This window comes from Armigeres subalbatus, chromosome 2 (genome assembly GCF_024139115.2).
Source record: "Armigeres subalbatus isolate Guangzhou_Male chromosome 2, GZ_Asu_2, whole genome shotgun sequence".
In the NCBI taxonomy this organism is placed as follows: domain Eukaryota; kingdom Metazoa; phylum Arthropoda; class Insecta; order Diptera; family Culicidae; genus Armigeres; species Armigeres subalbatus.
The window spans coordinates 424,289,166-424,310,368 of NC_085140.1; the positions used below are offsets into that span (position 1 = coordinate 424,289,166).

A 21,203-nucleotide genomic window follows, 5' to 3' on the forward strand; every position below is an offset into this window, starting at 1 on the left:
CGCCATCAAAGCAGGACATCATGGGACATCGAACAAAGACGAGAGGAGGATTTTAAAGGAGTTAAAGGAGAAACCAGTTTACTACATGAAGGCGGACAAAGGAAACGCAGTGGTGATAATGGACAAAGAGGACTACGATGAACAGATGACGACAAAATCAACGGAGGACCATACAGGCATTTGAGAGTGGACCCACTACCCGGACTAATCCGACTTACGGATAAAACGATAAAGGAATGCAAGACGATCATCGGAGAAGCCCGCGTTAAAATGACGAACCCTGTTTTACCAAGGATCAAAGGACTACCAAAGATACATAAGCCAGGTACAGAGATGCGAGAAATAGTTTCATCAGTGGGATCCCCTACACAAAACTTGGCCAAGTGGTTAGTCAAGGAGTTCCAGAGTATGCCGAAGCCGTTCCTCAGCAGATCAGTTGTAAACACCCAGGAGTTCACCAAGAGGATATTGGAATCAGGAAACATCGGAGAAGAGGACATCATGGTATCATTCGACGTAGCGGCATTGTTCCCAAGCGTTCCAGTGAAGGATGCTCTGAACCTTTTGGAGGATTGGCTACTAGGACAACGGACGGATACAACATGGCGAGGAAAGGTAAAGATGTATCTCAAGCTTGCAAGATTATGCATGAATGAGAACTACTTTACATTCCGTGGAAGCTTCTACAAACAAACGAAGGGTGCACCTATGGGAAATCCGCTATCACCGTTTTTGTGCGAATTATTCATGGCGAATTTGGAGGACAACCTAGAGGAACAAGGAGTACTACCAGAGAAGTGGTGGAGATACGTGGACGACATTTTCAGCATCATCAACCGGAAAGATCTACCCAGGATTTTGGAAGCGATAAACAACGTGCATAAAGACATCAAATTCACCCACGAGGAGTGAAAAGGAAGGTAAATTACCTTCTTGGATCTACTGGGATCTCAAGGAACAAATGCAACATTAGACTTCGAAATCTACAGGAAGCCCACCAACGCCATGAGAATCATCCCATACACATCAAATCATTCGTATCAGCACAAAATGGCAGCTTTCATCACATGATCCACAGGATGCAGACGATTCCCCTGAGCGAAGAAGGAAAAACGAAGGAGCTACAACACATCTTGGAAACAGCGAGGATCAATGGATACAAGGAAAGAACAATACAAGCAATCATCAACAAGAAGCAGAGGAACCTACGGAAAACGAACTGACAACACTAACACCGATCGATGAACCGCTGAAGAGGGAATCGGTCCCCTATGATCGACACATCACCCACCAGCTACGCCATCGACTGAGGAAATTCGGCATCGATTTAGTATTCTCCAGCAGAAGCAATCAACTGAAGACACTGTTTGGCTCCACAAAGGATAGAGTAGAAATGTTAAATAAGGCCGGGGTTTATCAAATTAATTGTTCACAGTGTCATAAAGTATATGTAGGTCAAACAAAAAAAATCGTTAGATGTAAGGTTCAAAAGAACATATTGCAGAAGTAAGTAAGGCTAAGAGGGAAACTGATAAGGGATTAAATTATGAGTTTAGGTCTAAGGTAGCTGAACATGTATATCAGGAAAATCATTCAATTACGACATCAAACATTAAAATTTTAAGAAATGTCTCTTCTCCGTGGAAACTTGATGTTGCTGAGAGCTTGGAAATCTACCGACAGGTACAAACGCGGTTGTTGAATAAAGATCATGGAAATGGTAGCTCCTGGCTCTTCAAGTTTATACCTAAGCATTAAGCGCATCAAGCGAGTAGAAATAAGCACCGTAGTAAGATAAGTACCTAGATAAATTATTATACCTACGCATAGTATAAATAGTGTAAGCTGCGATCATTTTCTTCAAGTCGAGTCAAGTACAAGACACTGAAGACGGCCTTACTGTTGAGGTCGAAATACGTATCTGTCAGGATACAATTAAGTGGTGGAATTCAATGGGATTGTTCAAACTCGTCTTATGACAGGTGAAAACATTCCACTAAAAAGCTCAAAATAATTTTCTTATCAAAAAAAAAATAAAAATAGTTGCTCATGGTATAATCATTTGGAATACCATCATCGGGTATGACTTTGAACCTAGACGAAGTGCTATGGGGTGTGGGTTTGATTGCTGCCCCGGTAAGGAGGAAACTTTTCGTGATACGGAACATTCTCCACTGGTCCACTGGGTGTTGTGTCCTGCCCGTTGTCTCATACTAGGCTTTATGTGTTTAGTCTGTACGATCTCTGGTCGAAGACGGCTTTCCTGTCTTTTTTATTGATGTTCAAGTGACCCTTTATTACCCCTATTCGACCCATTGTAACCCCCGATGCCGGTAAGAAGGCCATACGTTTTTTGTGACATTTATGAGCATTATATTCACATTAGTATCACGAGCAGGGAATCATTTTTTTTGGAATGCGCCTGCGAAACAAGCGACAAAAGAGAACCAACGCCAAAGCTTTGTTTTTGTCGGAGATAATAATGACAAAGATCCGAAAATTTTTGTCAGCAACAAAAAAGAAGACAATCTTGTTGCTAACTTTTCTTACCGTTATTTTGCATTATTTCTAGTGAAAATTTCGGTTTTATGCTATCACAGCTTCTGCTTTTATGGAAATATTCGAGAATCGAACAATGATTACCAATTTAGCAGCGTATTTTCGGAAATATCAGAGCATGCAAGGCAAATGATTCTTGTCATATTGTGTTCGGGTTCTGATGAAGGTTTGTCGCTAGGTGCGTTTGTCAGTAACAAACTCTGTTGATGACAAAGAGTATATTATTAGGCGTTGCTCGAATATTGATTCCCTGATCACGAGGGATAATCGTGTAAAATGTGTGAAAGGTTATTAAAACTGAAAAAAATATGACAATCAAAAAATATTGAAATATTGATGCGAAATTAATTTAGTTAAAAATTTCCTTTTTTTAACTGTCATAAGGCGAGTTTAGTACTTTCTTTTTTTTTTAAACTTTATTAATGTGTTTTTTTTAATAAAGTCTAAAAAAAAGTTCAGTACTTTCCATTTAATTCCACCACGTTTTGTAATCCTTGCAGATACGTATTTCGACCTCAACTGTGAGGCCGTCTTCAGTGTCTCTTACTTGACTCGACTTGTACTCAAGTACGAGACACTGAAGACAGCTCACAGTTGAGGTCGAAATACGTATCGCTAAGATAAAAAAAACGTGGAGAATTAAATGGAAAGTACTAAACTCGTGGTTTGACAGTTGAAGACATTCCACTAAAAAAACTGATCTCAAAACAGGCTTTTTTATAATTTTGTGGTACTGATATCTAAAGATTTACAGCTAGAAATTGCCAAAAATGGCATAATGGCATAATTAGTATGCGATGTTTAATTAAAGGCCGTTTGACATAATGGACATTTGGCATAATGTGAATGTGGTACCGAATTCAAGGCCGTTTGGTTTTAAAGCAATTTGGCATAATTTACGGTTCCAAATTCATTGTCGTTTTTCATAATTCATATGCAATACCGTTGTGACAATGGGTCAAATGGGGGTGAGAATGGGTCACTGTTTCAAGTAATTAGAATGCTAGTAGAATAAATTGAATGTATCTGAGGGCAAGAAGACTAAAATATAAGAGACCTTTTTGAACGATTTTTCTATCCGACCTCCAGGCTGTCGGTGAGAGCGATGACCCATTCTCACCCCCGATGGCGGTACCAAAATAAAAGCCACAACTCACATAAGATGTCTGATAATAAGACCCTTTGTATAATAATCATCCACTGCCGTTATACGAATCATTGTCCCATGTATATGAATCCCAGCAAACATGGGACAAATATGCGTATGACAGTGGTTCAGCAGGGACTGAAATAATGGCCATTTTGACATAACTTAAAGAACTGCTTATTTTAATTTCCGTTTGTCTTTTAATCTAATCTTGAAGACACTTTAGCCTTCTTACGTAAAAGTTGATGATTAAATGAAAAGCTGAAGGTTCAAGAATTGCACATGCAATAAAGAAGGGTAGATTACATGAAACGTGAAGTGCTATGAAAGCCTTCAACAAATGCAGCGAATAAGGATAAATACGTCTTCAGCAGACCATATTCATTATTTTGCGGTGTACGCGATTGCCTGGTATAAAGCAATATGTGTTATTTTGCCTTCTTTGGATACTCGCATTTGCGCGCATTTGAGACGAACAATTTACATGACAGCTGAATCCTTCTGCTTTATGTGCTGCTTTCGGCATGTTTTAAACACGCTCAAATTGATAAAATGACAACAAATCAATTGGACATTACCTAAGTGTCCGAAATTTAACGTGGACAGGCTTTAACCCTTTCCTTCCCATGGTAGCTGTAGAGCTCCATCAAATTTTGCACCTTCCTACATTCATCGAATTATTTCAACAACAAAAAGCAGTATTTGGCACAACTTTATGGTTTCATTAGACTGCAAATATAATCAATTTTGTGTAAAAATAGTTAAACTATTGAAAACAATCAAGTAACTATTGATTTACAATCAAAAACTTTTTTTTTCGTTTTCCACTAATTTTAGCTATGCCAAATAACTTTTGTTCTAGCATTTTTTCCCTAGATGATTGCTTCCTATTGAAAACTTTGAAAAAAGTCGTGGGAAAGAGAGGGTTAAGGTCACTGACAGAATCCAGTTTGAAGTGCTCGCATTTTCAGGGGCACACCACTCGATACGGAGGCGGCGGACAACTGTCATTTTTGTTGATTCAGCTTTGCTGCGTCGCAGCATGCGTGGAAAATAAAAATGACAATTGTGTTGCTTCCGTATCGAGTGGTGTGCGCCTGAAAACGCGAGCACTTTGAAACTTGGATTCTGTCAGGAGTCGATCGAAGGCAAACACCGTCTTTGCAGGGTTGCTGTCCGGCATCCTTGCGACATACCCTGCCCATCGTACCCTTCCGGCTTTAGCTACCTTCTGGATGCATCGCATGTTTGATGTGATATATGGTCGGGGTTCTCAAAACCGCACCAAGCACCTTTATTGTGACTTGTGATATTTTGTTTCGTTCATCGAGTTTTGAGTTAAGCTTAAGCACTGGTGTTGATGTAAACTAAGTGGCACTTGAGTCAGTGTTAAAAACACTTTTTCACGGTGTTGTGCTGTGTTTGGACATGTCTGACACCATGACTGAGAAACGAACTAATAACAAATCTAGACACTATAGATTTTACAGACGAAGGAAGACACAGTTAAGTCATTTGGATTTAGTGTGTTTTTTCGTTTTTACAGTGTTCCACGCAAATATGATGTAACACGCTCTGTTTCTTAGAAATTAAACAAATTGCTTTGCACTGTTTTGCCAATCCACGATTTGTTAGAACAAGGTGACCAAAAGCGGCAACTGTCCCATGGATTATTTTCCTCGTTGATAGATGATTCTTACTTATTATTTTCAAGGTATCGCTAAACAAACAAGCCTGTTCCGTACTTTATTTGTTCATAAGTCACATCCTTTGTCTATCAATTTGTTTCCTATCATATCTAGTAGCTTCTCGTATTATTACATCCACTATTTAGCCAATACGAAAATTATCGAAGCATTTTACTTTTCAGTTCCCCTGTTCTGTTGATTGATTAACGATTAGCAAAATTATTTCATTTCTAGATCTAAAGCCAAAAAATATAACTAAATTAAATACCCTTCTGATCATCCACAACAATCCCTTCTGTTTCTCTCTTTCTCTTTATGTCTCTTGAAACCAATCAAAAATCAAATCGAATCAATAAAATCCCCCGATTCCCAACAACCACTGATCATCATCGATTGTGTATCTGTGTATGTGTGTGTGCCCGCGCGCGCATTTTCCGGTCACGTATGTAGCGATCTTCCCATACGCCCACCGCCAACGCCCGATCAGCTGCCGTGCTCATGGTGGAACCCAAATTGTTGCGATCGCAGTCTCTTAGTCGGCACGTATAAGCATGGCTGCGAAAACTACCGCGTGATGCGAGCGGATCCGATGCTCTGCTTCCAGAGCCACTGCGGTCCCGGCGATGGAATCGTCGAGGAGGCGGCAGTTGTCAAAGAGTAAGTTCCGTTTTTCTTTCTCGTCAAAACCAATACTCTCCTTGTTCCTATCCGCATCTCTATCAAAGTATTTTATGTTCCGTTATCTGACGAATGAGGTCGTTTCCTGTTAGATTCAATCTCTACACTTGGCTTGAATGTGTGTTTTCGATATTGTACCTTTTATCTTTAATTTATGAGTGTGAGTGTACCAACATAATCAGACACCCTCTGTCTCCCTGAAGATGATTTTATGTATAGTAGCCTAAGTATCGTAAGTATTTTTCAGAGTTTGCTCCCACTAAGACCTTGCTTACAAATAATCTAGCACGATGCTTCTGAATAACATAGTGGTGACTAATGATGCAAACCATTTGCCACCTTCCTCCCTCTAAAATCATGAACATTTCGCTTGGAAGTATCCAACCCTTCAGCATAATACATTACCACTGAGCGCTCTGTTTTTCATTTGTGAAATGCCCCTGCAGAACAACCACCACGCTCATCAACAAACACACATGCATATGCCAAATTCATCAACCCATAACAGGCAATTCTGGGAAGATACAAATCAGTCATATTGATCGTGTTTGTTTCTGTCTTTTCTTCCTTAACTTTAGAGCCGATGATGACGCCAACTCCAAGCAGGGAGACAACGAAGACGATCCAGAGGATGGTCCCTCGGAGGCCCGTTCCTCGTCGGCCGGCGTTGACTCCAAAGACGGTAAGTCACCCGTTCTCACCTTAATAATAATCTACGTCCATGCGTAGTTTCCAGTAGTAGGTTTGTTTTCATGACCAATTGCTCAATAAACACTAATTTAGATGATGAAGAATCCACAGCTGGTACCGCAACTAGTGCTGCGCCCACGCCGGCTCCATCGGAAACAAATCCAGAGCTGATTTGGCCCACGATGCAGGACTTGAATACGCGATTACGTCGGGTCATCACTTCCTACCAGCGCAACTACAAGAAGGAAGAACTGAAGCAGCAACAGAAGGCAAAGGTGGGTGTCAATGGTCACGCATATTTTTGTTTAGTTTGTCCATCCATTCACATCCCGAGATCATCCAAGAACATTTTCCTGTTTCGTTTGAGTTGCATGATTATCCACGTAAATACACACAAATAGTTCAGAGCATGGTAAATGTAATCGATTGTTGATTTTGAACACGAGCAGTTTAGTCCGTACTCATGTTGGTGTTTCGTCTTGTGCTGGTAGCGTCGTACAATTTGTTTTACGTAGATCCTAATAATAAATCAGTTAGCATACCCAACATTGACTATGTTTACTCGTTCGTTGGCGGCACCCTAATTGCACCATAAGTATCTCGGATCCAACTTTCACATTACTCACTAGAACACTTGCAATAGAACTTAAAATGTTGGAATAGGTGATGTAACAGTAAACTAAGTTTATTGGGTCTTTTTAGTGACTAATATTTTACCGATCTCGTTTGTTTTAATTGGAGCAGTATCAGAGTAATAGGAACCGTTCAGGGTCTTGTCAACAATAACAAAATTCACCAATTTTAGTTGATGGAAATGTAACTGTTAGTATCATTTAACAAATTTATACTAAAATGAGGCATCAGTTTAAATGTTTGCAATACTTTGCTTTAGACTGGAATGCGACCAGTTAACTTGTTTACGGTTTCTAAGTCTGTAGTTACACCATTGAGTAATAAATACGAATTTGGCTTATAAATTACATCGAACAGATTTAATTAGGCGAAAATTGTTCCAATAATATTAACAACATGGTGAATGAAAAAAAATATAAAGCGTGATTTGATTCACAGTTAAAACAAATCATTAGAAACTAGTGGGTCAACCGTCAACGGTATATTTTACTTGTCACCCTTTGTATTACGGTTTATGAAGTAATGAAAGTTTGCTTTGTCACTTCTATGGAATCGGCGGAAGCTTTATGCAGTGCAAGCTACTTCTAGTGTGAAGGTAGTTTTTTGTCCGCAAATATATTGAAAACTATCCGTAAAATGAAAGGATTGGCTAGCTTATATCGAACAAACTTCGGTTAATCTTCAATAACAGGATTGTCCATGCCTTCTGCAAAGCACACAACGTGGCTGGATTTCGCCTGGTTATCTCTGATCCTCACATAACGAGGAAAAGTTTACACGAACTTCTCACCATCTTCGCCCACCCTTGTCCTTTGTTTTATAAAAAAATACCCAATGCACTAATTACGCAAGTCATTTTATTTTTCGTGGAATAACTGATATTATTAGGATTTCTACGATTCCTGACATTTTTCTATTAGACATGGCGTTATTTTATAACAATCTATTCTTGTTAATTTTTTTTTTCATATGTGCACCTTCTTTACGAATATTACGATGTTATTAGACTACGAATCCTTCTTCCATTTACTTACTTTTCAAGTACCTATATAGTTGTCTCAACAGATATTGGTCGCTCTCCCTCTCCCCATATATATTTTTTATTTAATGGAGCGTCACAAAATGACAGAAGCTTGTCTGGCTTGACAGCTATTGCTCAACTGCATTTCGACATCGACACTCTTTTTTTGGCTTTCTCGTACTACAAGTTTTACCCAAAGGGGCCACCATTTCATTAAAAAAAACTTTTCATAGGAGGCCTTCAGAGCCAATTATCTCGCATATTCGACATCAAACTTAAGTTATAATGAAAACGGTGTGTCGAACCAAAAAGGTTGATGTCTTAACTAATTACGAGAAAGGCAGTATCACAACTTGGTGAATTAATTTGATTTTTTGAAAGATCGTCCAAGGTGTCTAACGAGTGATTTGTTTCCACTGCGAACCAAGCGTCAACATTGTATGAAGGAACACCAGAAACCAACAGAAAAAGTAATAAATGTACAAAACCTACAACAGAAGATAAAGAAACTTGTGTTTATTTAAACTTGGAAGAACAATTGGTAAAAAAATAATTGTTCATAATGGTTTCTGCATTAATATGTACGCTCTGAAATATTTGTTGTTATCATTGCTGATTCACATCTAGTCCCATACTTCATTTTACCATTACGCGCTTTTGACATACAACCCCGCCTCATAACATTATATTCATTCCCAATTGACACAAATGACCATAATCTTCCTCGTCTTTTCTTGGCGTTCGGTCTGCCGCGGTTCGATTTTCGGACAAAATCAAACTATATCACCCCCAGCAGCAGCTTCAGTCGATCGTGCAGCCTGCGTCTTCGCTGGGTGCACAGTCGTCGTCGAGTCCGTCGACGCCTTGTACCACCCCCGGACCAGCCATGAGCGGTAATCTTACTCCGCAACACCAGCAGCAGTCTCAATCGATGCAAATGATGGGCTCCCAGCAGCAACTCGGAGGCGCTGGTGGCGCATCTACCTCCTACGCTGGCACTAGCGGATTGAGCAAAAGCCAACAGCAGCAAGCATCGGCCGGCGCTGGGGGTCTTTCCTCTCTGGGGGCTACCACTCCGACCGGTGGCATGCCCACGGCAGCTGACTTTAGTCTCATGCTGAGCCTGGGGCTAGGCCTCAATCCGGCCGATGCTTCGCAGCTGGCCAATCTCGATCTGCAAAAGTTGGCCATGTACTTGGTTAGTATGAAATGGTGGGATCGGAAAATGGGTTGATTGAACTATTTATTAGATAGCTTTTCTGTTTCAACGATTGGTAAAAACAGTATTTCTTCTCTATTATTTTGCAAACCCTGCGTTTGGTGGCGGTTAAGTAGACTTGGTATTCTTTAGTTTTGTAGTAGATGTCCAAATTCTGTAAACTTGAGTTTCAATACAACTCTATTGGTATTAATCTTTGAACCCCCAAAATTCATTAATGTTCGTCCAATTGCAGAAAATGGAACGCCGTGAAAAAACGGAACAGGTAATGCGCGAACGTGAACGCGTTCGTTTAGATCAGATTCCCAAAAAATGGACACGTCGTGAGGAAAATGAATTCATCCGTGTGCTAACTGGATACGGTATTGACCTTTTGCCGAACACAGCCGTACCTACGCCCGATTGGTCAAGGTAATTATTCTGATTTTTTTATTATTTAAAACCATTCCGCGGTTAATTCATAATTATTAGGTACTGATATCCCTGAGCTATTATATGTATTATTCAATCATATTTTATCAATAGAAAATTATTCAAGCTTTTTTCCTTTAACAATAACAAGTGCAAAACCTCTCGTGGCACATGTGGGAGATCGTAAAGTTCTCAGATAATAATTGGTCCCGAATTTGTACTGTTGTGAATTGGAAGTCAGTACCATCTGTATATGGCATCCATATACAGATAAGACTGACTTGCGATTCACGAAAGTAATTTTTTTTCTATTTCGTTTATTTGATAGGCTCAGATGTCGTAGGAACAACTCAATGTAGCCAGAAACTTTATGAAAAATATTACAAATATGATCAGTAATTCCTTTTCCATGTTTTTTTCCTTCGCTGCAACATCCACTGGTCCTCAGTTCCTGTATCTTCTGCTTCTTTACATTCACTCGGCGGGTGGTTTGCACACGATGCAGTACATCGCCACCGCTTTCACTTGCTTGTTTTCTAACACGTTGTCTATCGTTCTATCCATTTCGCGTTCGGGCGCTTTCTCGGATTCATATTCGTTGTTGTCCGAAGAAACTTCCACTACTACAGCAGCGTATGAAGCACTGTCACGGATTTCCTTTCTGCTGCATCTCGGTGTTCTGGCGTTGTTTTCGGGGTTTCCATTTGGGACATAAGTTCATCCGGTGTCCGTCACCTGTGTTCACGTCGAAGCAGAACTCAGTCGGAAACTTTTCGCGTACAACATTCTTGCCTTTACCCAGTCTTGCAAAATGTCGTGACCATCACCAGATGATCAGATATGAAAACAAAAACCACCACGCTTTTAAACGATGTTCTTTACTGACAATCACTGCAAGCGCATCGTGACATGTAGAAGCTGACACGTGAGTACCTTCGGTAAGCGTGACACTCAGATTGACAACCACAAGCTGAGAGCCATAAAGAGCATCAGGTCGGTCAGCTGTCAAAAGTGCAGGTGAGCACCGTTATTGATTGATTTTGTTGTCGTTTGATTGGACTGACGTCGTTTTTAATTGATAAATTGGATAAATCAATAGTTAAATTAAGGGTTCATTCACAAATTACATAACGCTAAAATGGACATGGGGGCAGAAAGCCCCACTCCCCCTCGCGTAACGTATTGTGTATGGGAGTGTTCTGAAATTTGTATGGGCCGTATTTGTGAATGGCTCTAACTAAGTTTTTACCAATTTGATCCAGACTATCTTTTGAAAAGGCCAAATTTTTTATTGATTTTTCAAATGGATACAATTAAAAACGACGCATCCTACAAAAATGTTATATGGGTGACTATCGCAAAAATCAGTCAAAGTTTCTAATAAAGATATCGGAAACAATTCAAATTGAGCCCTACACTGAAAAAAATCAGTTTCAACAGTTTCAAAAATTAAAACTCGATTTGCGAAAAACGCTTTTTGATTTGTATGAAATTGTGTCTCAAGATAGGTGATTATGTTCCCTACCAACCGTCCATACATCGCAAGCTGGGCACTTTGAAGGAAAAAAGTTTTCTAACAAAAACTTCTTGTCGAAATTATTTTCAGTGTATTTTTATCCGTTGCGATTAGTTACGACCTAAATATTGTACTCTGCTTGACTGTACAGGAATATTTAAATATATGTATGTATATGTTAAATCCACTGGCACTCCTTGACACTGAGAAAAAAATCAATTCCGACAAGAAAAATTTTTTGTTAGAAAAACTTGTTTCCTTAAAAGTGTCAAGCTTGCGATGTATGGACGGTTGGTAGGAACATAATCACCTATCTTGAGACACAATTTCATACAAATCAAAAAGCGTTTTTTCGCAAATCGAGTTTTAATTTTGAAACTGTTGAAACTGATTTTTTCAGTGTAGGGCTCAATTTGAATTGTTTCCGATATCTTTATCAGAAACTTTGACTGATTTTGCGATAGTCACCCATACAACATTTTTTGTAGGATGCGTCGTTTTTAATTGTATCCATTTGAAAAAATCAATAAAAAAATTTGGCCTTTTTCAAAAGATAGTCTGGATCAAATTTGGAAAAACTATGTATGTACTTTTCTTTTAATAGCACCTCTTAAAATATTGCACAAAAGTCAATATAAACAATAAGAACACTTAAATGTTCCAGAAAATTCTATTTTGGCTTCATGCATTTTTATCACAGCAAAAATCCATTAATTCCGCTAAGTGGATTATTCCATTGCTGTCGAGCGTTGATTTCGAACCAAACACCGCATAGGTCAAGTGATCATCACGATAGTCAAGATGACATGGATATGACAACCACAACATCAGGAAAGTTTTCCTATCATTCATGCTGGTGATCACAGGCAGAAGAAGTGAAGACATGGTGAGTGACCAAGCGCTAGTTGCTAAAATGTCACTTTCATGGTGATCGTTACACCAAGCATGTGAGATCCACATTGAGCATCACAATTGAGTACTTGACACATGACCTGGATTTTGTTATTGTCACGCTTTGCGTGACTTGTACGGTGACACTTTGCAGCACTGCTTTACCATACTTTCCCAGAACTACAGCAAGTTCACACGCGTACAAACTCACATACTGTATAAATTCCCCTTCATGGGACATTCATACAGCACCATCTTTTCATTCTCATAATTTAAAAACAGATCCTCGGAGTTAGAAGTTAATGGATGCAGCACTGCTTCTTCCGTTTTAAACTTTATAAACACGGATTTCTCCTGCGCTATGCGATAAACAGCCTCTACTTGACCGTAATCCATGTCCAACATTTTTACGAAATGAACAATTTCGCTTATGTTTGGCTTCTCAATGCCAGTCGGGAATCTGAACTCTATTGGGTTCTTTATCTCACACATCGCGACGGCAGAATCGACTTGATGGGAAATACAGTGATCGTTCGCTAATTGGGGCGGTTTGACAAGCGTCAATGTTGTTTACTTTTTGCATTGAACAAAAGAAAATTTTACGCGCCAGAAAATATCGATCCCGCCAAACACGGAAACAAAACGTCAATGCGTTTTTGAGACCACATTTTGACGTTTAGCTGCTTTTTAATTGGATTTCGCCCCAATTAGCGAACCCCCAACTAAAAAGCACCCCAACTAGAAAAACCCAATTAGCGAACGTTCACGGGACATCCCGGGACAAAAAATCCCGGAATTTAGGGAAATTCGGGATTTCCCGATTCCCGGGATATTATTTTTGAAATCCCGAAAATCCCGGGATATCCGGGACAAAAAATACTGTTTTATTTCCGGTTCGCAAACAGTGTAATTTTTCTTTTCACAAAAGTTATTTGTTTGGAACGCAAAACCCAACTTAGGTGATAAACTCATATTTTTATACTATTATATTATATTATTTTATATTATATTTTTATACCTCCTATCAGACATATTTTTTTTTAAATTCATTTATTTGGTAGGCTCAGGTATGTATACAGAGCCAAGGTTCTTTGTGATGCACAATCGATATCATCTTATTATTAAATTAGTAAGAGAGGAACAGACATGAACATATCGGATATTAATAGCACACCTTCAAAAAAATATTAGATTCCCCTATACCACTCAATGGAGGACTACTGACTGATACTTTTTCCAGCAGTTACAGCTCTCTATTAATTAAACGACAAGTATCTACAGTACAAGATCAGCTACATTTATTTGGCGCCTGCTTCCTACCCATCTCCCATCTACAGCGAGGTTGTGTACACTTGCTGATATTCGCCTTGCTAATCTCCTCGCGCCGCCCAACATTGAGTCAGTCTTCCTGAGCTTCTTGCCTCCAAAACAATTCTTGATCCAATTCATGTCCTTCCAATCGACGTTCGAACAACAAACTTTCCAACACATGCGCAAGTACAAGTGGTGCTTGCGATGCTCTGCCTAATTTTTTTGGTGTATCGCTTCGATCAAAATCAACTCTGGTCAACAGGCTGCAATCAATTTGTCCAATTTTAGGCTTCTGTCAAAATCGTACACCAACTTTAATCGCGTAATCTATTAATCCCATTATCGTTTAATTATCGAGTTAATTTACGTTAAATTATCGAACTCCGATAATAATTATATCTTTATCGCAGAAGGCGATTACGTTGAGTACAATTAACTTTTGAAATCTGTATTATCTGGCCTTTCTAAAATATGAACTTTACCCCTGAACATTGAATAAAATCGTTTTTAAATCTAAAAATAAGTTTTCTAAGGAAACATCGAAAATCCTGGGATCCCGGATATACGTACTAAATCATCCTGAATCCCGGGACAACGAAAATGGCTGGAAATGGAAACTCTATGTACAATGTACTGTTAAACAACAGACAGCTACCGCGTGGTTCGTAACGAACAAATAACCTGTTGCTCTGTCGACAGCCGAAAGCAAACTGACACGTAAGTACATAAATCTGTGATAAAGGATGGAGAGTGTTGCTTAGTGTTTCTTATAAATCTGTGATAAAGGATGGAGAGTGTTGCTTAGGGTGGCAATGGAATGTAGGTATGGGAATAATTTGACCATGGAATTTCAACAACGAGTAGGGGGGGTGGTTACAGGAAAAACTAATTTTTATTTTTGATGTCAAATGTCTGAAACGTCAAGATCTGGTGTCATCTAAAAAAAAAATTGAAGATGATTGACTATTTGGGACTTTTTTATGCCAAATGTATTAGAAATGCTTAGAAATTTCCCCATGGAAAATTTTCGTGTTTCAAAAAAGTCAAACTTTGACCGCTTTAATCAAACACTTAACGAAGTCCGCTTGAGCTGGAATTTTTTTCGAGGAGAGCACACCCCGTTTTTGAAATTTGAAAAGTCGGTTTTCATTGGCACCCTTGTGTTGCTCCTCTTATACAATGGTCTTGACTTGTACCACCAACCATTTTTCGTGGAATGTCATCACTTGTCGGTGAGTTAAAACTATCCCATTATTGTATCTTAACAGATACGTATTTTGACTTAAACAGTAGTAAGGTCGTCTTCAGTGTCTCGTATACTTGACTCGCCACTGATGAAAACCTTAATGTGGAGGTATAAATACGTATCTGTAATACTAAGGACACACCTGTGGTACTTTTACCATGGTACAAGAGGACAAGAAAATTATTCCAAGACTATCTTTGATAAAGACAATAATCAGTACGGAACTCATTTCAAGATTCTTGTACCATGGTACTTGTACCACCAGTGTGTCATTAGTATAAAGTTACAGGGACCTAACGAAAGCCAGAAACACGGAAGGCAAAATCACAAAATACACAAGTAATAAAATTCGGAAACTGTAAAGGTGAAATTTGATAAGGTAGAATTACAGGATTTTTTATTTTTAAGCAGGCGTCTTTTTGAAGTAAGGGAGTATATAATTTTTAATTCTTTGAAGACTGACATCTCTGGGCATAGATAATAGAGGTGGAGTGGAAACCATACTGGCAGCTAATTCAATATGGTGTAAACTGCCGTGAATCGCATATCTGTCCCATGTTTGCTGGGGTTCCTATTCATACAGAAGAATGACTTGTAGTAGTGCGTCGCTTCTGACGCGGCCTTTTTTAACTAATTTATTTAAGGCTCATTTGTTTTATACAAAACTCGACTCGAATAAGCTTATTGAATGACAAAGTTATCTATATAGCATTTTTTTCGCGCCTTTTTCGAGCCGCATACTTTTCTTGTTCTAGCAGATCCTCTTCTTTCTTCTTGCGCAACATTATTTCTTTTTTCCCTGAATAAATCAGAATGCCTTTGTGTTCATACCTCAGCTTGTCAGTTTTATTTTTGAGTACGATTTTCGATGGATCCTGTTCTTCTCCTGTTTCCGTAGATTGCTGCATTTCCTCGTCCAAAACTTCGATTGTTTCCTCCTCGATAACTTTTTCGACACATTCTTTATTTTCCTGGATTCCACTTACTACTCCAGCATAGGTGGTTGACGATCTCTTGGGCTCCTCATGATTCCGTTCACTTCGTAGAGGACATGCATCTTTTCGATGCCCTTTTTTTCGGCACTCGAAGCACTTGTTCTTCAAGTCCTTGTGGAAAATTCTGCCTCTATGATTTGCGATTTCCAGCGACGGCGGTATTTCATGTTTCACATCTATGAAGAGGCCCCATACACCTTTGTACAAATGATCGAGGCCCAAATCCACTGGAAACTTTCCGCGAACTGAATACTCCACTATTGGCGGAGTAACAAAGATACATCTTCATCCGGTATTTCTGGTGGAAGGTCAAACACTCGAACATATCGAATGTTGCTGCCCGCAACAATCATCCGAACTTCCACACATGATTCTTCCTTAGTGCATCCTGCATGGGTTCCGAAGGCGGGCCCTGTCGCGCTAGGTTCCGCCCACAAGCATGTACTTTGTCTTCGAGGCAGTCACCACCGTCCAACTTTTGTTGCCTCATGTTTCAGGCGGGTGTTCAGCTCTGCCGGCGGGTTTCAATCGAGCGGGAGTTTTTTTATTCTGCTGTATAGAATCCACACAGAATAGTCGGGACACATGGTGGGGGTAATAAGGCTCACAGGTGTAACGAATAACAATTTAAAACATAGACTTTACCCGAGCAAAGTTTGAAATCAAATTGAAATCAAAATTTGCTGTTATGATGTCAATTATTTGATTACTTCAGTTGATCTCGTTTTGTATGGATTAACGGTTAACACAGCAGAAATGAGAGCATATTTTTACACTGTGAAATCATACTGAAAACACATTTTGCTATCAATGAAATCAACATGATTACTAAATTTGATATCATGAGATTTTTAATTTGATAACAAAATGAGTATTCAATTAGATTATTTTTATGAGCATTCATAACAACAACAGCATATTTTGTTTGCAGATTGCTTTTAATCTTCGTAAAACACATTTTAGATAATCGACAGCATAATTTGATGTAAAGCTGCTATCATTATGGTAACTGAGGAATGCATATTGAAAACATGTTTCGATATCAATTTGTATTAACTAACAATTGATATCAAATTTTGTTTTCAATATAATTTCAACAGCAGAGCTTAATATCAATTTGCTCTCACTTTGTTAACCGACTTTGCTCGGGTATTTACACCAAAATACTACAAGACGCGACCCGTTTACGGCAAGGCGGTTACAAAGCTTATATGAAAAACGAATTACAATTGCCTGCTTTTGTGCATCAGGCGAAGGCAGATTCAACTGCCGTCGGTGAGAGAGCAGTGTGAAGAGAGGATGCTGTATTCAGTGGTTCTCAACAATTACCACTATTGTTGTCGTTGCCAGTCCATCTCATCGTGAGTCCATATTGTGTCCCTTTGTCCATGTCGTGCATCCAATGATCATTGCATTGTTCGGTTGACATTTTATCCGGGAACGCGTCTCCCAATACGCTGCGCACCCGGCGACTGACAAGGGTTTGGAGGAGAGGCTGGGAACCATGACCATTCCGCTTGTAAGGCGAACGTGTACCCATCTACGCTACAGACCACCACCCCCAACCCATTAACGAGTTGAAGTGTTCGCCCGAAATCTTAACACAGTTTTGTACACCATTCACCGTTACTTTTATCAGTAAAGGACATAAGTAGTCTGTTGATGTAGGCCTTAAATAAATAAATAAAAAGGTCTGGTCTGTTTTCGAGCGACCGTCGACGAAGCTGGCTTGATATCTTCAAACGAACTCATTCACTGCGGCATTTAGGATGGTGATTGTTCAAAAGTTCTCACACTCACACACCTTTCTTATAGATGGGGCAAATGAACGCGTTCTTCCATTTTCCGGTAGCTGTTCTGTTTTCTAGATTTAGTTGGTGCAGAAAAGTGGTCAGCATTTCCGCACCCATCTTGAGTTCAACTCCAATACCATCCTTCATGGCCTTTGCCATCCAATAGCATTCTTCATTTCTTTCAAGGTGGAGGCTGGTTAGATTCGTTAGATCGTTCGCTAAACTGACGTAGTCGTTTCTTCCGCTGACCCTCATTGCCTGTACTCCCAGCGCCTTTTAAATGCCCCTGGAAGTGTTGATTCCGCCTTTCGATTACCACACGTTCGTCCGTCAAGATGCGGGTCTACACTGTTGCCGTTTCCATCCATAGCGTTCCAAACTTTGCCTTCTCCTCCTAAATCTGTCTGCTCTCTTCGTCGAATCAATTGTTCCATCGACCTTGTCTCACATAGCCGACGCTGTTCTCCGCTGCGTCGTTGATGGCAGCACTGCAGCAGCTCTCAAGAGGATCCTTATTGAGCTTACCTTCTTATGGCAACGCTACTTCGAGATGCTGTGCCTATGCTTAAGTTGCTTAAGTCTCTCTAGGTCATACCGAGTCGGCCATCGGTACCGAACATTGTTGATGACCGATAGTTTTGGGCGCAGTTTTACCATCAGCAGATTCTGTTTAGAGTCGATGTTAGCGCTACGATAGATCCTGATGTCAATAATGTCGGAGAAGTGTAATCAGAATGTAATCGATTAATGATTCTGTCTGTAGTGCTCCTAGGTGGTTTTATAATTTATATCGCAGTTTATTTTCAGCCGATTTTCAGCAAAATAATACTGATCGCGGAATGCGGAGTAGCAATCATTGATACAGTCAGTCTAAACTAAGCTAAGCAAAATAATACTGATCGCGGAATGGTATACATGCCGTAAAACGAACCTCGTTAATTATTTTAATTTTTTTAACAGATTCAAAGTTTACGCCAAGTTAGACAAAAAGTCGGACGAAAATTTGAGTGATTTCTATAAGGTCTTCATTGCCATGTGCAAACGCCAGGCTGGTGTAAAGCTGAACGACGACGAAAAGGGTTTGGAGGGATTGGTGGATGATGTAACCGAGGATCACGCCAAGTTGATTCTCGATCGGTTGGAACTGCTTTCGAAGGCCCGCGAGATCATCAAACACCCGAAACTGGAGGAGAACATAAAGCTGTGCGAGAATAATCTGGACACCCCTGACTGGTGGATTTCGGGCAAGCATGACCGAGAGCTGCTGCGGGCGGTGCTCAAGCATGGAATTTATCGCTCTGAACAGCTGATCCTAGCCGATCCGGAGTTTCCATTCTATGAGGCGGCTAAGAAATATTTACAAAATCTGGAAATTCAAATCCAACTGCAAAATCAACAGTTGATGAAAATGCAAGCTGCCAAGGCAGAAGCGGCTGAAAAGGCGGAACAGGCAATGAAACAGAAGGAATCAGACGAGACTAAAGATAAAGATGTGGAAAATACTGAAATCGAGCCGAAGGTAGAAGTGAAAATCGCGGAAGAACTCAAGAAGGAGACGGATGAAATCAAATCCGAAGCAAGTGACGGTCAAGACTTGAAAGAGGAGCTCAAAGTTGAGGATTCGGACGACAAGGACAAGAAAATGAAAGTGGAAGTTTCTTCGGAAGAACTATCTGATAATGCTTTAGAAGAAAAGAAAGATAAAGATGTAGTAAAAGATGAGGAATCGAAACCAGTTGTTAAGGAGGAGAATTCCATGGAAGTTGATACAGAGGACAAACCCAAGGATGATATTGCCGAGGAAAAGCACGATGAGATCAAACAAGAACATGACGAGGACAAAAACAAGTCGGTAGATCTTTCCAAAATGGAAGAAAAATCGAGTGAGCCGTCGAAAATTGATGAACAGAATGCTTCAACTGAGGAAGGGGTATCCCCGTTGAAGAAAGTGGAAGGGCAGGAGCCTGAGAAAAAGCCTGAAGTAGGAAGAGAAACTTCACCAGATGTAATAATACTTGATGAACAGAAAGTTTCTGACGTAAAACCCAAAGTTATGAGCGAAGATGAAAAATGCTCCAAACAAGCGGCTGAACTAAAGGCTCGTTTCCCCGATTTAGAAGTTTTCCAACCATTAATGAAGTTGAAGCAGTTGGATAACAGTGTCTCGAAAGAAGACTTCAACAGTAAGTAATCTTCCTACGACGTCAAATACATGATTGTTAGATTTTTATTTTTTCTTTCTTTTTCAGACATGAGCAAATTTGCTAGCATGATCGATACGTCGATGATCGTGAAATGGTTCCGCGATTTCGCTTTGGAGCGTCGGGTCGGACACATCATCTACTGCATCGAGCACGGCGAGTGGCCCGTGGGCAAGTCCTACTCTGCCTACACCGGATGTCTGGGCATTGATCTGGACATTCCGTTGCATGAGACGATCAAGCGTATCATCTCAGTGGACGCCGACACGCGACGTTCGACGTCCAGCACTCCGGACGTGATCACGATCACAACCGATCACGCCGGTGCGAAACAGATCAGCCAAGCGGCCATGAATGCACAATCAGCTGCGGCGGCTGCCCTTTCGGCAGTTGGGCTGGGAGGCAGCGGACCGGGAGCGGTTGGTACACAAGGGTTAAGCCAAAGTCAAATGGCAGCTGCGGCTGCGGCCGCCGCTGCCGCTGCAAATGTTTCGCTCTCGTCAAGTAAGAAACAACGCAAGAGACACATTGCTATTGATGTTGAAACAGAAAGGGCCAAATTGCATGCTTTGTTGAATAATACTCAGAGTCCAGGTAAACATAATCAATTGGCTTACATTTTATTTTCATTACATTTTTAGTTACGACCCTTTGATAGAAAACGGGATGTTTATTTTGCAAAAACAAATAAATAAAATTACCCTTTTGATCCACTTACATAACAATTGACGTAACTTTTGAAGAAAAAACATTTACTTTAGTTAAAATAAATTCCTTCCTAACTTTTGCAATAACATCTCGTAGAATCTTTCAAACCAAAATTCTCCAATTAGTCGCTTATTTTTTTTCTGTAAAACCAAAATTCAATTGATGTCGTAAAGTTCCCTATAGTTCATTTCGATGTTCCATCCACCGTTTACGTTCCGAAAGTGCAAATTTAATATTTTTTTTTATAAATTTTTCGAATCCTACCAGCACCCGGTAATAAATCACAGGCTCCATCGCTGCAATCAGCTGGCGCGCTGTCGTGGAACGAGGACGAAATCGTTGACGCCCGTCGAAATAGTTCCGGAGGTTCGGGAGGACTGCAACCGCCGCCTGCTCATCAGCATGGTCCTCGCAATCCGATCAGCTACTCGAAGCCCACGCTCATCCCAGGAACGTCCAGCACGTTGACACCGATCGATTTGTCGGCTGGGTTAGT

At 40.1% G+C, this 21,203-nt stretch overlaps 1 protein-coding gene across 1 annotated transcript in view; it reads left to right on the forward strand.

Annotated features, from left to right (window-relative positions):
* LOC134213484 (uncharacterized) overlaps positions 1–21,203 on the forward strand; it is a 72,058-nt gene that overhangs the window by 44,002 nt on the left and 6,853 nt on the right. Inside the window, 8 exon segments of the mRNA XM_062692574.1 lie at positions 5,845–6,051; positions 6,651–6,754; positions 6,856–7,037; positions 9,210–9,614; positions 9,871–10,046; positions 18,759–19,981; positions 20,048–20,593; positions 20,975–21,197. Of these exon segments, the coding sequence (XP_062548558.1) occupies positions 5,845–6,051; positions 6,651–6,754; positions 6,856–7,037; positions 9,210–9,614; positions 9,871–10,046; positions 18,759–19,981; positions 20,048–20,593; positions 20,975–21,197 (3,066 nt within the window).